This window comes from Anolis sagrei, chromosome 5 (genome assembly GCF_037176765.1).
Source record: "Anolis sagrei isolate rAnoSag1 chromosome 5, rAnoSag1.mat, whole genome shotgun sequence".
Lineage (NCBI taxonomy): Eukaryota > Metazoa > Chordata > Lepidosauria > Squamata > Dactyloidae > Anolis > Anolis sagrei.
In genome coordinates, this window is record NC_090025.1 from 195,325,601 (window position 1) to 195,340,947 (window position 15,347).

General features: G+C 45.1%; 1 protein-coding gene across 3 annotated transcripts in view; it reads right to left on the reverse strand.

The window, feature by feature from the left end:
• AHCYL2 (adenosylhomocysteinase like 2) overlaps positions 1–15,347 on the reverse strand; it is a 175,830-nt gene that overhangs the window by 9,943 nt on the left and 150,540 nt on the right. For all 3 annotated transcript variants that reach the window (XM_060776372.2, XM_060776370.2, XM_060776371.2), the window contains exons 9-14: positions 12,461–12,524; positions 12,221–12,309; positions 11,061–11,131; positions 9,680–9,774; positions 3,146–3,244; positions 2,041–2,109 (exon numbers count right to left, since the gene is read on the reverse strand). In XM_060776372.2, coding sequence (XP_060632355.2) covers positions 2,041–2,109; positions 3,146–3,244; positions 9,680–9,774; positions 11,061–11,131; positions 12,221–12,309; positions 12,461–12,524 — 487 coding nt within the window. The remainder of the gene's footprint in view (positions 1–2,040; positions 2,110–3,145; positions 3,245–9,679; positions 9,775–11,060; positions 11,132–12,220; positions 12,310–12,460; positions 12,525–15,347) is intronic.

Consider the following 15,347-nt stretch of genomic DNA (forward strand, 5'->3'; position numbering starts at 1 on the left):
TGAGAAAGAAAGAGAGAGAGAGAGAAAGAAAGAAAGAAAGAGAGAGAGAGAAAGAAAGAGAGAGAGAGAGAGAGAGAGAGAGAAAAAAAAGAAAGAAAGAGAGAGAAAGAAAGAAAGAGAAAGAGAGAAAGAAAAAGAGAGAAAGAAAGAAGAAAGAGAGAAAGAAAGAGAGAAAGAAAGAGAGAGAGAAAGAGAGAAAGAAAGAGAGAGAGAAAGAGAGAGAGAAAGAAAGAGAGAAAGAAAGAGAAAGAGAGAGAAAGAGAGAGAAAGAGAGAGAAAGAGAGAGAAAGAGAGAAAGCATCGACAAAGCATTCCCAGTGAAGAAAGCCTAATGCATGTACAGCTCTGTAATTCAGAATATAAAACAATGGGAGGAAAACAGAACAACAGAAGGACATACAAAGAATTGTTAGAGCATGCAAGGAATCAGTGAATGTGTGTGTGTCAACTGTAAAATAAGATGCATGAAGCTGATTGGTTGGGCAATGCCAGGGAACAGCTAAGACTGGGACTTTGGGATACGGTTACATTTTTGTTCAGGCTTGAGCTACGAGAGTGTTCAGAGAGAAGACGGCAAGCAGAGAGAGATAAAGTTTAGAGTGTGATCTCACATCATGAGCTGCTGAAGGAGTTTATCCATATGGACAGAGAATTACAATTTTAAATCTCTCATAAAAGGACATTATGTGAACTAATGCAACTGATCACATTGTACATATGTTGTTCTGAACTATGAAGAGTAAACTACTTGTTCTTTATTGTTCACCTGCGTTGCATATTTTCTTTCTCTGGCAAGGCAGTGTGTGGGCTGATCAAACATGAATTACACGTGGTTTATTTTACACTACGCCACAAGAATTACTCAAGGGGCTGCTATGATTTATTAAAAGTAAAGTATAATAAAAGCTAACGGCGCTCCATGCAGTCATGCCAGCCACATGACCTTGGAGATGTCTACGGACAACGCTGGCTCTTCGGCTTAGAAATGGAGATGAGCACCACACCCCCAGAGTCAGACATGACTGGACTTAATGTCAGGGGTCTACCTTTACCTTTTACCTTATAATAAAAGCTGCTATATGAAAAGCAAGCAAATATAAAAAAGGAATCAAAGTTCATAAGGGTATTTCCATAAAAGCCAAGAGTCCAGAAAGCCATTCAGAGAAAGTCTCTAAAACAATTCCACTGAGATATCCAAAGACATGGTACATAAATCCAAGGCAGGCAAGTCTACACCTCACAAGACCATGACACAGGAACAACTTGAAAACTTGCTTGCATGAATTCCAGAGTTCCTCACTGAATGCAAAGTTGCTCTCACAAAGATTATACCAGCATTAACCACTTTTGAAAAGCCAGAATCCCTCCCATGAAATCATTTCTCCCGCACCTGCTTCCCTTATCTCTAAGTCGCTTGGAGAAGTGAGTCTGTTTTAATTGCAAACTCTGTTTTCTCAGTATCAATCTCTCTGACCTTGACAGCTCAGTCTGTACTTCTGGCAGGTTCCCATGGGAACGGCTATCACCTTCAATGTTCTTTTGGGAACTGCCAGGAGATTCCATAACATCTCTCTCTGGGCCTCTTTCACTCTCCTCTGAGTTCTCTGAATCCCTCCCAGCACCCCCTGCTTCCTCATCTGAACACTCAGAATCTGACCAGGGTACAACAATTGTCCCCCTGCACTCTAATCTCCCAATTCGTAAACAGCAACAGTAATGACCCCTCCTGTAAGTTGTTGGGTGGCTAGTTGGAGCGTTTTGCACAAAGGGCTACAGAAGAACATCTTGTGTTCCATCAAAAGAAAAAGAGAGAAATAAGTAAGGGTATGTCCACACTTATGCATGCATATGTCATGGACATGATTCTAGCCAAGCGCTTCAGTACCAAGAGCAGAACATTATTTTTTCTTTGGTTACAAAATTAACTTTTCATTTTTTGCTCTTGAGCTACAAATCTCAGCATCCTACTGCCAACATAACCATGATAGCTTTTCCCAAGCTTTCTGCACAAAGACAAAACAGCAATAAGATTCCACTCACCTGGGTGGTTGCGGTGATGGACAGCACAAAGGTGGGGACGGTGGAGCAGCTCAAGTTCAGCAGGCGGCCCTGAAACGCAAAGATGCATTAGTATTGAACCCTGCCTTTCCTAACCAGTAGATTGCTCCGACCTGAAAGGAACCTTGAACAACTGGCCTAGTCCCCATATCCATTAACAGTAAATATGAGGCAGAAACAGCAAGTACAAGCCCAAAGGGAGGTGGACTCAGCCAGTGGTCTCATCAGCCAGAAAGAAAGGGCTCCAGGTGCGTTGCTGGGCCCACCCTCTGCTACCCGACTTCAAAGGGATGGCCATCTTCCTACTGTTGCCTACTGTTCAGAACAGGAAATGTAAAGTGAATTAAAGAAGAAGTTAGAAGGGTTGAAGGAAAAGAAGGGAGCAAGAAAGAGCAAGAAGGGATTTGAGATAGGTAAGTGTTGCTAAAAGCCAGGGCAAGACATCTGGGTAGCGAGAGATCAGGCTGACCCAAAACAGATGGGAAGATGCAGGATTTGTTTACAGAACAAAAAGAAAACAAAGGATGTTTAGGAACAGAGAGAGACACAGAGATGATGGATTTGAAGGATAAGCTGAGAAGGGAAAACTGCAGACAGGGAAAAAATAATGTTTTGTCGAAGGCTTTCATGGCCAGAATCACTAGGTTGTTGTAGGTTTTTTCGGGCTATATGGCCATGTTCTAGAGGCATTCTCTCCTGAAGAGAGAATGCCTCTAGAACATGGCCATATAGCCTGAAAAAACCTACAACAACCTAGTGATTCAGGAGAGAATGCCTCTAGAACATGGCCATATAGCCCGAAAAAACCGACAACAACTCAGGGAAAAAATAGTTTTGATATCTTGGATTGTGCATGTTTGAGACTACAAAACCCATGATCCAGAGACAGTCAAATGTGGCACTCTCCTTAACACTTTCTTGGCTTGTCTGAATTGAAAAACAACCCCTGAGTGCATCTGCAGAATAAATTATTGTATTTCATGTCCTTGATTTCTAGCCTTTGATTGGGAAGGGAAAAGGACTAGAGATGTCTGGGCGCTGTGCATGAACACTAACCTTCCCTACCCCTCAGAGTGTGCCCCCTTACCTCTGCCAGGAGCACAATCCTCTTCCCGTCCGGCCAGATGACGTGGTCCACCTGAGACCTCACTCTCTCCCACGTCAGTTCCGGCGTGCGCAAGCTGGCCTGCAAGGCAAGGAAGGGCTTTGAGGAAGCAGCAAAGGGCCTTTTCACTTCACAAGTGGTCTCTCTCCTCTCATTACTGAATAATTTCCTTGCAGGATGAGTGAGGTTGACCAGCTCTCTAGAATTAGGAGGTTCAGGATTTCCCAATCCCAGTGTCTGTCAGGGCTTGTGATGAGGACAAAGATGAAGGGCTGCTTCGCCCAGCATCCGAGTCAGGGCCAAGCAAACAACAGCAGCCTAACACTGAGGGATCTATCCCTGAAGACAAGAAAACTCAGGAAAGGAGGGATGCAGAGTGAGGGAAGGGGTCAGCACCCTGGGCCAAGAGGAGGAGGAGAAGGGGGTTTGCCTCCCTGCAGCAGAGTCCGAGCTCATGAGAGAGGAACAGCCTGACATGACTGAAAGCGATCCTGTAGAAGCAGCTGAGTCTGATCAGGATAAGGCCCTTCAGAAGGAAGGGCAGGATTAACACCTGGTGCCTGGTTGCAGTTCAGAGTGGGTGCAATTCAGCTGTGATGCAGGTCAGATAACTTGGCCCAAAAGAGGAATGACCAGCGGTAGGACTTTTGCAGAGGCAGCATAAAAGCTGGACGTTTGCAACAGCACCTTAGAATCATAGAGTTGGAAGAGACCTCAAAGGGGTGCTTTGAATGCAATATTCCTGCTTCTTGACAGGGAGTTGGACTGGATGGCCCATGAGCTCTCTTCCAACTCTATGATTCTATGATTCATGGGCCATCCAGTCCAATCCTCTGCCAAGAAGCAGGAAAATCGCATTCAAAGCACTCCTTGGGGGAAGCAATAGTTGTGTTGGATATTTCAGCATGTGACGTTGATCCTTAGACCGTGTATTTTGTGTCGTGGATACTGGCGAGCTGGTGGTGTGTTTGACTCTTGGACCAGACTCTCAGAACACTCCTTATGCCTGCTACTTTGTTTGGACTATCTTTGTGACTGACCCTGGACTCTGTTTGGACTAGTTGGTGAGCCTTGGGCATATGTGACCTTTGGACCAGGACTTTGGCATTCTCTAATTATCAAAACTGTAAGTGCTGAATCTATGTTGACTGTGGACTGCCTTGACTACTCTTGCTAAGCTTTGGCTGCAGCATCTTGACCAGGGGCTTTAGAAGCAGACCAGGAGTTAAGCATTCCAGCAATTAAGGCTGCAATTAAGAATGGAAGCCATCCAACTAAGATGTAATTGGTTGGCTCAGAGGAGGGCCAAAAGGTGAGAGCACTTGGGAAAGTGCTATAAACAGCTGGAAGCTGGAGCTGGTAGTTGCTGGCAGCAACGTTATGGAATTGCTACAGCAGGAATATCTGTCAGTGAATAGATCACTGTGGATTCAAACAATGATGGATCTGGACCAAACTCTGGACCAATACTCAATATGCCCAAATGTGAACACTGGTGGAGTTTGGGGAAAATAGAATTTTGACATTTGGGAGTTGTAGTTGCTGGGATTTATAGTTCACCTACAATCACAGAGCATTCTGAACCCCACGAAACCTCCCACACAGAACCCCCATGTGGGCCACAGCAACGCATGGCAGGGGATGGCTAGTAAACCATAAAAGACTACTGCTGGTGTGTTCTTTGGTGATTCTACTCTGAGGTGCGACAATGACTCCGGACTGCCTTTGACTATGAGACGGCGAGTGGCTGCTTCAACAAAGATTATGTATATAGATCTTTGACCGTGTCCTGCAGATACACTGGACTACAAGGTCCCATCATCCTCAGGTCCCACCAAGCAAATGGGAATGCTTCTGGGATTGGCAGTCAAAACACCAGGGATGCAAGCTATTGAGGAACGCTGATGGCCACACTAATCATTTTCAAGGCCTCTCTTGGTCCTAAAATGGCTGGGTGGAATGAAAATATAGAAAAACTACCTCCATGGCCTCAATAGAAAATTTAGGGATGGGCATAAAATTAGGTGTGTGTTAATGATGCACCCTTGGTAGGCTTCCAGTCACTTATCCTCCATCTAAACCAGGCATGGGCCAACTTTGGCCCTCCAGGTGTTGTGGACTTCAACTCCCACAATTCCTAACAGCCTATCGGCTGTTAGGAATTGTGGGAGTTGAAGTCCACAACACCTGGAGGGCTGAAGCTGGCCCATGGCTGATCTAAAAGGTGCAGATGGCCATTCTATTTTGTGACCTCTTCCAAAAAGGACTTTTGTTCCTTGCAACGAGTTTTATTTATCCCGACTCTTCAAGAAGTTAATTTCATTGGATGACCCCACTAGGTTTTAGTGTCATCAGAGACTTCTCCCTTTGTTTTCTCATAACACTGTGTGAATTTTATGAACCTTCTGTCGTGACAACTCTCCTCGCCCCCGTCACCTCTTCCCCGAAGGAAGAACAAAAACATTGCCGGGTAAACAACCTGTGACTTAAGTGTTGCCAGAGGGGCTCTTGTCACACAAGATCAAGCTCCTGAGTGTTTACTCAAATTGCTCCCAGGCGACATTTCAGAGATTAGCTCAATTGCCATGAGATTGCACCATTATGGGTTGTGCAGTAAGGGCACAAAAGCACGACTCAAATAAAACTGACTTCCAGGAAGCTGGTAGTAGAAGCAAACAACCCCAAAATAATTGGGAACTGAGGTTGAGAAGACACCAATATGTACTAACATAAGAGGACTGATGCAAAGAGCCTACGTGGTTTGGGAAGAGGAAAGCAACTGCATGGAGTTGGGAGCCACACGAGAAATGGATTGATGAAGGAATATACAGTAAACATCTGTTAAACAAATTAGACAGAAAGGGACACCTATAGACCACTAGTGATTTTCCGACTGTTTAATAAGACACTGAATATGTCCTTTAAGAGTTTCTACTGGCTATTATGTTGTCCGAGTAGGATTGCCTTCCAAGATCGGTGTCCTGGCAGTAGGTCCGTATGTGGCTGTGGAGCCCTATTCTTGACCTGCATCTTCTCCAGCAGTGAGGGCATCAGTTTCCAGGTGGAAGGTGGTCCCTGTTCAGGGTTGGCTTGATGCGCCTTCCTCTTGGCACATTTCTCTCTTTCGCCCTCCATTCGTGCCTCTTCAAATTCTACAGCACTGCTGGTCACAGCTAACCTCCAGCTGGAGCACTCAAGGACCAGGGCTTCCCAGTTCTCAGTGTCTATGCCAGAGTTTTTAAGTTTGGCTTTGAACTCATCTTTCAATCTCTTTTCCTGTCCACCAACATTCCATTTTCCGTTCTTGAGTTCAGAGTCGAGCAACTGCTTTGGGAGACGGTGGTCGGGCATTCGGACAACGTGGCCGGTCCAGCGGAGTTGATGTCAGAGGACCATCGCTTCAATGCTGGTGGTCTTTGCTTCTTCCAGCACGCTGACATTTCCCCGTCTGTCTTCCCAAGAGATTTGCAGGATTTTTCAGAGGCAGCTCTGATGGGATCGTTCTAGGAGTTGCATTTGACGTCTGTAGACAGTCCATATCTCACAGGCGTATAGCAGGGTTGGGAGGACAATAGCTTTATAAACAAGCCCCTTGGTATCCCTACGGATGTCCAGGTCCTCAAACACTCTGTGCTTCATTCGGAGAAATGCTGCACTCGCAGAACTCAGGCAGTGTTGTATTTCAGTGTCAATGTTGACTTGTGTGAAGAGGTGGCTGCTACAGCAGTGTGAGGACAATAGCTTTATAGACAAGCACCTTGGTATCCCTAAGGATGTCCCAGTCCTCAAACACTATCTGCTTCATTTGGAAAAATGCTGCACTCGCAGAGTTCAGGCGGTGTTGTTGTTCAGTGCCAATATTGACTTTTGTGGAGAGGTGGCTGCCACAGCAGGGTTGGGTGGACAGTAGCTTTATAAACAAGCATCTTGGTCTCCCTAAGGATGTCCTGGTCCTCAAAAACTCTGGTTAATTCGGAAAAATGCTGCACTCACAGAGCTCAGGCGGTGTTGTAGTTCAGTGTAAATGTTGACTTTTGTGGAGAGGTGGCTGCCACAGCAGGGTTGGGAGACAATAGCTTTATAAACAAGCACCTTGGTCACTCTATGGATATCCTCAAACCCTCTGTGCTTCGTTCGGAAAAATGCTGCACTTGCAGAGCTCAGGCGTTGTTGTATTTCAACTGGATATTAGGAATTGTGGGAGCTGAAGTCCAAGACACCTGGAGAGCTCAGGTTTGCCCATGCCCTTTCTAGGGCTAATATTGAGGCATTCCCCCTCTCCCCCGGATTTTTTGTCCTTGACATTTATATCACCCTGGGGGTGATTTATATCACCTCGAGCCCCCTGTGGCACAGTGGGTTAAACCCCTCTGCCGGCAGGACTGAAGACCCTTGGGTTGCAGGTTCGAATCCTGGGAGAGGCCGATGAGCTCCCTCTATCAGCTCCAGCTCCTCATGCGGGGACATGAGAGAAGCCTCCCACAAGGATGATAAAAACATCAAATCATCCAGGCGTCCCCTGGGCAACGTCCTTGCAGACGGCCAATTCTCTCACACCAGAAGCGACTTGCAGTTTCTCAAGTCGCTCCTGACACGACAAAAAAACCAAAAAAAACCCTGGGGGGTGATATAAATGCCCTGTAGGGTGCATGTGTTCCAGAAGCCATGCTTTCTCATCCCTGGGAAGGTCATTTCCACAAGGAAGGTACCGTCTGGGTTAATAATACTTGATTCTTGGGGAAGGAAGATTAGGAGCCCGCTAACCCAAAACGTAGGTTCCCAAAATACACACTGGTTTTGGGACAATGAAATGTCAGAGGGACATCACTGCAGGCGGGGGAAATGCCACAGCTGTTATCCCCCCATCGCTCAAACCAGAGGCGCAGCCACCCTGTTGCAGCTTGGCTCCATAAAGGACAATGAGCAAAGCAGAGTCCTGGCAGAGGAAGCCCATTGCAAGGCTCAGATTACTCACCTCTGACACTGACATTTGGGGGACGGTTTGAGCTGAAGGAACCACTCAAGAGGCAAAGAGCCCTGAGTAACTGTTTATTGCAAGGGTTGCTTGGCAGCAGAACACAAAATGGCATGCCAGCAGATGCCTGAAAGGTGTGAACTCACTTACTAACTCGCTACTAGTCCTTCCTTCCTTCTTTCTATCTGATTGAGATGTTTTTGGTTCTTGCATTTTGTGATTTCTAAGAACTAATGGCATGCAGCCACAAAAAGTCAGCCCTGACACTGTTTTGTATCATTCATTCTTAATGGGCAAAACATCTGAGATTATTATTATTATATTTACTAGCCGTCCCCTGCCACGCGTTGCTGTGGCCCAGTCTGGTGACCTGGAAAATAGTGTTGATTTCTAATCTATGTGATTTCTTTATGCTTGTGGGTAAACAGTATTTCTTGTCAGTGTTGATGTGGAGATTGTCTGGTTTGCCTACTCTGGAACATGCCACATATCACTGTCCTTCTTTAGGGGTCCCTTTGCAATGTATGAGACTATATCTGGCATATATATCTCTGTGTGTGTGAATCATATCTATCTATCTATATCTATGGCTGAATGACTCTTTGTCAGGACGACTTTGATTATGTTTTCTTGCCCTGGTGAAGAAGGGAGTTGGACTAGATGGCCTTAAGGCAGCATTTCTCAACCTGGGGGTTGGGACCCCTGGGGAGGTCATAACGTGGTGTCAGAGTGGTCGCAGAAGACCCCCAGAAAACACAGTATTTTCTGTTGGTCATGGGGGTTCTGTGTGGGAAGTTTGGACCAATTCTATCATTGGTGGGGTTCAGAATGCTCTTTCATTGTAGGTGAACTATAAATCCCAGCAACTCCCAAATCTCAAGGTTTGATTTCCTCAAACTCCACCAGTGTTCACAGTTGAGCATGTTGAGTACTTGTGCCAAGTTTGGTCCAGATCCATCATTGTTTGAGTCCACAGTGCTCTATAGATGTAGGTGAACTACAACTCCCAAACTCAAGGTCAATGCTCACCAAACCCTTCCAGTATTTTCTGTTGGTCATGGGAGAACTGTGTGCCAAGTTTGGTTCAATTCCATCGTTGGTGGGGTTCAGAATGCTCTTTGATTGTAGGTGAACTATAAATCCCAGCAACTACAACTCCCAAATGACAAAATCAAATTTTTGAGTGATGGTCACTCCTTGGGTTAGTAGGTGTCTTGTGGCCAAATTTGGTGGCAATTCGCCCAGTGGTTTTTGTGTTATGTTAATCCCACAAATGAACATTACATTTTTATTTATATATATTTATGCCCCGCTTTATCTCTCCCAAAGGAGACTCAAAGCAGCTTGACATAAAAGCATTAGCGCAAAATTTAAAATATACAAATATGCAAACATTAAATCAGAATTAAATATTAACTGCATTTAAAAAATCACGGCTAAAATCCATTAAAACATATTCAAAGGTCAAAACCACAGCTTTCCTACTTTTCTGAAAATGTACTGAACAGAAATTGGAAAAAAAATAAAGGCCTAGTTCTTACCACGTCAATCTCGGTGTTGGAATGTCCCATGTTACAAACAATACAACTGTTCTTCATCCTGTCGAGATGTTCTCTGGTCACTACATTTTTGTTTCCTGTCGTTCAAAACAAAGGTAAGCCATTACAACAAGCAATCAGTGCTGTACATACTGCTCACACATAATAATAATAATAATAATAATAATAATAATAATAATTATAATACTTTATTTATAGACCACCCGGGGAGCCCCTGGTGGCGCAGTGGATTGAAGTGCTGAGCTGCTGAACTTGCTAACTGAAAGGCCACTAGTTTAAATCTGGGAAGAAGGGTGAGCTCCCACTGTTAGCTCCAGCTTCTGCAAACCTAGCAGTTTGAAAACATGCAAGTGTGAGTAGATCAATGTTACTGCTTCTGTGTTGGAGCTCAGCCTGTGATTGAGTTGGTGCTTTGGATATGGGGAGTGATGTCAATGAGTTCCAAGATGGCAATGGTTTGGCTAGCGATATTGATGCAGAGAATGACCAGGAGATCCCTGCTCAAAGTGTAGTTTCCCATGAGAATGTCCCTGAGGGGTGAGGGGATGATGGTATGCTTTCTGAATTGTTACCAGAGAGTTCCCATGATAGGGAACATGTAAACAGCTCAGCTCCTGGCCCAGCTGCAGAAATTAATAAGCAAATAGATAGACGGGAGGAGATCAGTTAAAACAGGAGAGCCAAACACTGGCTTTGACGTTCTGCCAGGCTCCGAGAGAAAAAGATAAGAAATTCTCAGCTAAAGTGAAACCAATTTCGGAGCGTTAGAGACATAGCTAATGAGGAGATAAAAGTCTCAAGTACAGGATATGTAGTCAGATGAAGCATCGTTGGGAATCAAGTCAAGATCTCGTCCTTGTTTCATGGAAACTTTGCTTGGAAATGCATGTTTTAAGTGTCTTTGTTTCATGGTTTTGATTCTTGGATTCTATGCTTTTATATTCATGCTTTGGATTCATGTTTCCTGATTTCTTGCATTTTATTTGAGAAGTTTTGACTTTGTTTCTACTACCCTGGACTACTTTGTTCCTGCTTATCTTCCTCCCTAATTGGATTTACCTATTTCTCTAAAGTGCTTTTTTACTTTACTGCTTTTTAACTACCTTCAATAAAAGGATTGTTTCCCTATCCAATGGTGTGGTGTTTAATGTCAGAGGGTTTTTCCAGTCCTGGAGTGCAACATTCTGCAGAAAGGTAATGACGCTCCATGCTGGCCACATGACCTTGGAGGTGTCTACGGACAACACTGGCTCTTTGGCTTAGAAATAGAGATGAGCACCACCCCCCCAGAGTCAGACACGACTGGACTTAATGTCAGGGGAAAACCATTACCTTTAATAACGATATAGTGCAGGAGACGTACCTGTACAGGTGATGACGATGTCGACTTGCCGGATGACTTCGTTCAGTTTCACAAGCCGGAAGCCATCCATGCTGGGGGGAAAGAAGCAGACAGGTCTCTAATACCAGAAGACCAACTTTAACCCAGGCCAGGGCAAACTTCGGCCCTCCCTCCACGTGTTTTAGAATTCAAGTCCCACAATTCCTCACAGTCTAGTGTTTGCCCATGCCTACTGTAACCCACCCAAAAGAAATCTCGATTACTGACAGTATCCTTTTGCAGCTAGGGATAGAGAACCAACCGTGAGTGGAGGCTGAGCATTCAAAAGAATTAGGTCATTTTGGGACTGTAGTGACATTATTGTGTTCAATACATTTACACAGTACCTAATGATGTTTCTAATGATGAGGTTGCCCTAGATGCAGAGAATGACAATGGGATTCCTGTTCAAAGTGTCTTTTCTGGTGAGAATGTTCCTGAAGGGTTTGGGGATGATGGTATGGTTCCTGGAAGAGGGCCTGAATTGCTACCAGAGAATTCCCAGGATTTTGAGCCTAAGAAAAGCTCAGCACCTGGGCCAGCTGCAGAAATTAATGAGCCAGTAGATAGAAGACATATTTTCAGTCAGCATAAGCAAACCAATCATTCCGGTGCTCTGCCAGATTGAGACAGAGAGATTGATAACAGAGTCAAGGCTGAAACGAAATCCGTTCCTGGCCACTTGGGACATAGAGTAGATTAGGGGATAAAAGTGCCAAGTACAGAATCTATAGTCAGATGAAGCAACGTTGGAATTGAGTTAAGACGTCTTTTCTGGTCCTTGGAAGCCTTGCCTTGGATAGATTCAAAAAGTCTGAGGACCCCTGATGTCCTGCGTCGCATGTTATCATGAGGTTGCGGGAGGCAGTGTAAATGTTCCTATTCCTTTGTAAACCTCTTTGAAACAGCTAAGGGACACCCTTGCTTAAGTGGAATACTTAGTAGTGGTGCTCTTCCCGATTCCGCCCCTCCCCATTTCCACATTGTCTTGGTGAACACATCACTACTAGCTGGATTGCGACCACTGGCTGAATGAAGATGGACTAGTGGGGTACTGGCACTAGAAGGTTGGAGATGAAAGCCACTCCTGTGTCCAATCCACCCAAGTGACCAAAGGCTGCTTCCTCTCCTGTATGGCTTACCAGGCTTGCAGGGCACAAATGGGGTCTATCTCTGTCACATACACGATGGAGCCCATGGCCTTCAGCGCAGCACAGCAGCCCTTGCCAACCTGCAGGAGAAGAGCAGGTAGGGAGGAAAGAAACAGGCTGAAGGGACAAAGGCTTGGGGAGCAAAACCATTCCTAATAATGAGCCTGGGGTGGCTGGACAGAGATAAGGAATGGGTGGATTATCCATCATGGCAGGTATTTGAAGCCTTACCTCTCCATAGCCGCAGACGACCACCTGCTTTCCTCCAAACATCATGTCAGTTGTCCTTTTAAGACTAAAAAGGAGGGGGAAAAAAGAACAGCAGCATTGTAAGATAACTGCAGGTTGTTCTTCAGCAAATCTGATTATTGGTAGTCTCTGAGTTACAAGCATTCAACTTACAAACAACTCATACTTATGAATGGGCCTTTTTAATTGTGTCAGAAGCGAATTGAGAACATATTGCAAGTTGCTTATTGTTGTTCATTCGTTCAGTCGTCTCCGACTCTTCGTGACCTCGTGGACCAGCCCACGCCAGAGCTCCCTGTCGGCCGTCACCACCCCCAGCTCCTTCAAGGTCAGTCCAGTCACTTCAAGGATGCCATCCATCCATCTTGCCCTAGGTCGGCCCCTCTTCCTTTTGCCTTCCACTTTCCCCAGCATAATTGTCTTCTCTAGGCTTTGCTGTCTCCTCATGATGTGGCCAAAGTACTTCAACTTTGTCTCTAGTATCCTTCCTTCCAGTGAGCAGCCGGGCTTTATTTCCTGGAGGATGGACTGGTTGGATATTCTTGCAGTCCAAGGCACTCTCAGCACTTTCCTCCAGCACCACAGCTCAAAAGCATCGATCTTCCTTCGCTCAGCCTTCCCTATGGTCCAGCTCTCACATCCGTAGGTTACTACAGGGAATACCATGGCTTGGACTAGGCGGATCTTTGTTGCCAGTCTGATGTCTCTACTCTTTACTATTTTATCGAGACTGGACATTGCTCTCCTCCCAAGAAGTAAGCGTCTTCTGATTTCCTGGCTACAGTCTGCATCTGCAGTAATCTTTGCGCCTAGAAATACAAAGTCTGTCACGGCCTCCACATTTTCTCCCTCTATTTTCCAGTTGTCAATCATTCTTGTTGCCATAATCTTGGTTTTTTTGACGTTCAGCTGCAACCCGGCTTTTGCGCTTTCTTCTTTCACCTTGATTAGAAGGCTCCTCAGCTCCTCCTCGCTTTCGGCCATCAGAGTGGTGTCATCTGCATATCTGAGGTTGTTAATGTTTCTTCCAGCAATTTTCACCCCAGCTTTGCATTCATCAAGCCCCGCACATCGCATGATGTGTTCTGCATACAAGTTAAAAAGGTTGGGTGAGAGTATGCAGCCTTGCCGTACGCCTTTCCCAATCTTGAACCAGTCTGTTGTTCCGTGGTCAGTTCTGACTGTTGCTACTTGGTCCTTGTACAGATTCCTCAGGAGAGAGACAAGGTGGCTTGGGATGCCCATCCCACTAAGAACTTGCCACAATTTATTATGATCCACACAGTCAAAGGCTTTAGAATAGTCAATGAAGCAGAAGTAGATGTTTTTCTGAAACTCCCTGCCTTTCTCCATTATCCAGCGGATATTGGCAATCTGGTCTCTCGTTCCTCTGCCTTTTCTAAACCCAGCTTGAACATCTGGCAACTCTCGCTCCATGTATTGCTGGAGTCTTCCTTGCAGGATCTTGAGCATTACCTTACTGGCATGAGAAATAAGGGCCACTGTACGGAAGTTGGAGCAGTCTTTCGCATTTCCCTTTTTTGGTATGGGGATGTAAGTTGATTTTTTCCAGTCTGATGGCCATTCTTGTGTTTTCCATATTTGCTGGCATATGGCATGCATCACCTTGACAGCATCATCTTTTAAGATTTTAAACAGTTCAGCTGGGATCCCGTCGTCTCCTGCTGCCTTGTTGTTAGCAATGCTTCTTAAGGCCCATTCAACCTCACTCCTCAGGATGTCTGGTTCTAATTCATTCACCACACCGTCAAAGCTATCCTCGATATTGTTATCCTTCCTATACAGATCTTCTGTATAATCTCGCCACCTTCTCTTGATCTCTTCAGCTTCTGTTAGGTCCCTGCCATCTTTGTTTCTTATCATACCAATTTTTGCCTGAAATTTACCTCCAATGTTTCTAATTTTCTGGAAGAGGTCTCTTGTCCTTCCTATTCTGTTGTCTTCTTCCACTTCCATGCATTGCTTGCTTAAAAATAGTTCCTTGTCTCTTCTGGCTAACCTCTGGAATTGCGCATTTAACTGGGCATATCTCCCCTTATCCCTGTTTCCTTTTGCTTTCCTCCTTTCTTGGGCTACTTCCAGTGTCTCAGCAGACAACCATTTTGCCTTCTTGGTTTTCTTTTTCTTTGGGACGTACTTTGTTGCCGCCTCCTGGACAATGTCGCGGACTTCTGTCCATAGTTCTTCTGGGACTCTGTTTACTAAATCTAGTCCTTCAAATCTGTTCTTCACTTCCACTGTATATTCGCTAGGAATGTTAGTGAGATCATATCTAACTGGTCTGTGTATTTTCCCTGATCTCTTTAGTTTTATTCTAAATTGAGCAATAAGAAGTTCGTGATCTGAGCTACAGTCAGCCCCAGGTCTTGTTTTCACCGACTGGATGGATGTCCGCCACCTTTGGCTGCAAAGGATGTAGTCAATCTGATTTCGGTGCTGACCATCTGGTGAAGTCCATGTATAAAGCCGTCTTTTAGGTTGTTGGAAGAGAGTGTTTGTTATACACAGCGAGTTTTCCTGGCAAAATTCTATCAGCCTGCGTCCCGCTTCATTTTGTTCTCCCAGACCATGCTTGCCTGTGATCCCAGTTGTCATTTGACTTCCCACCTTGGCATTCCAGTCTCCTGTAATGAAAATAATGTCTCTTTTTGGTGTATTATCCAGTAGGTCCTGCAGATCCTCATAGAACTGATCTACTTCTGCTTCTTCAGCAGCTGTGGTTGGGGCGTATATTTGGATCACTGTAATGTTGAAAGGCTTTCCTTGCACTCGAATTGAGATCATTCTGTCATTTTTTGGGTTGTATCCAAGCACTGCTTTAGCGAATTTCTTATTAATTATGAAGGCT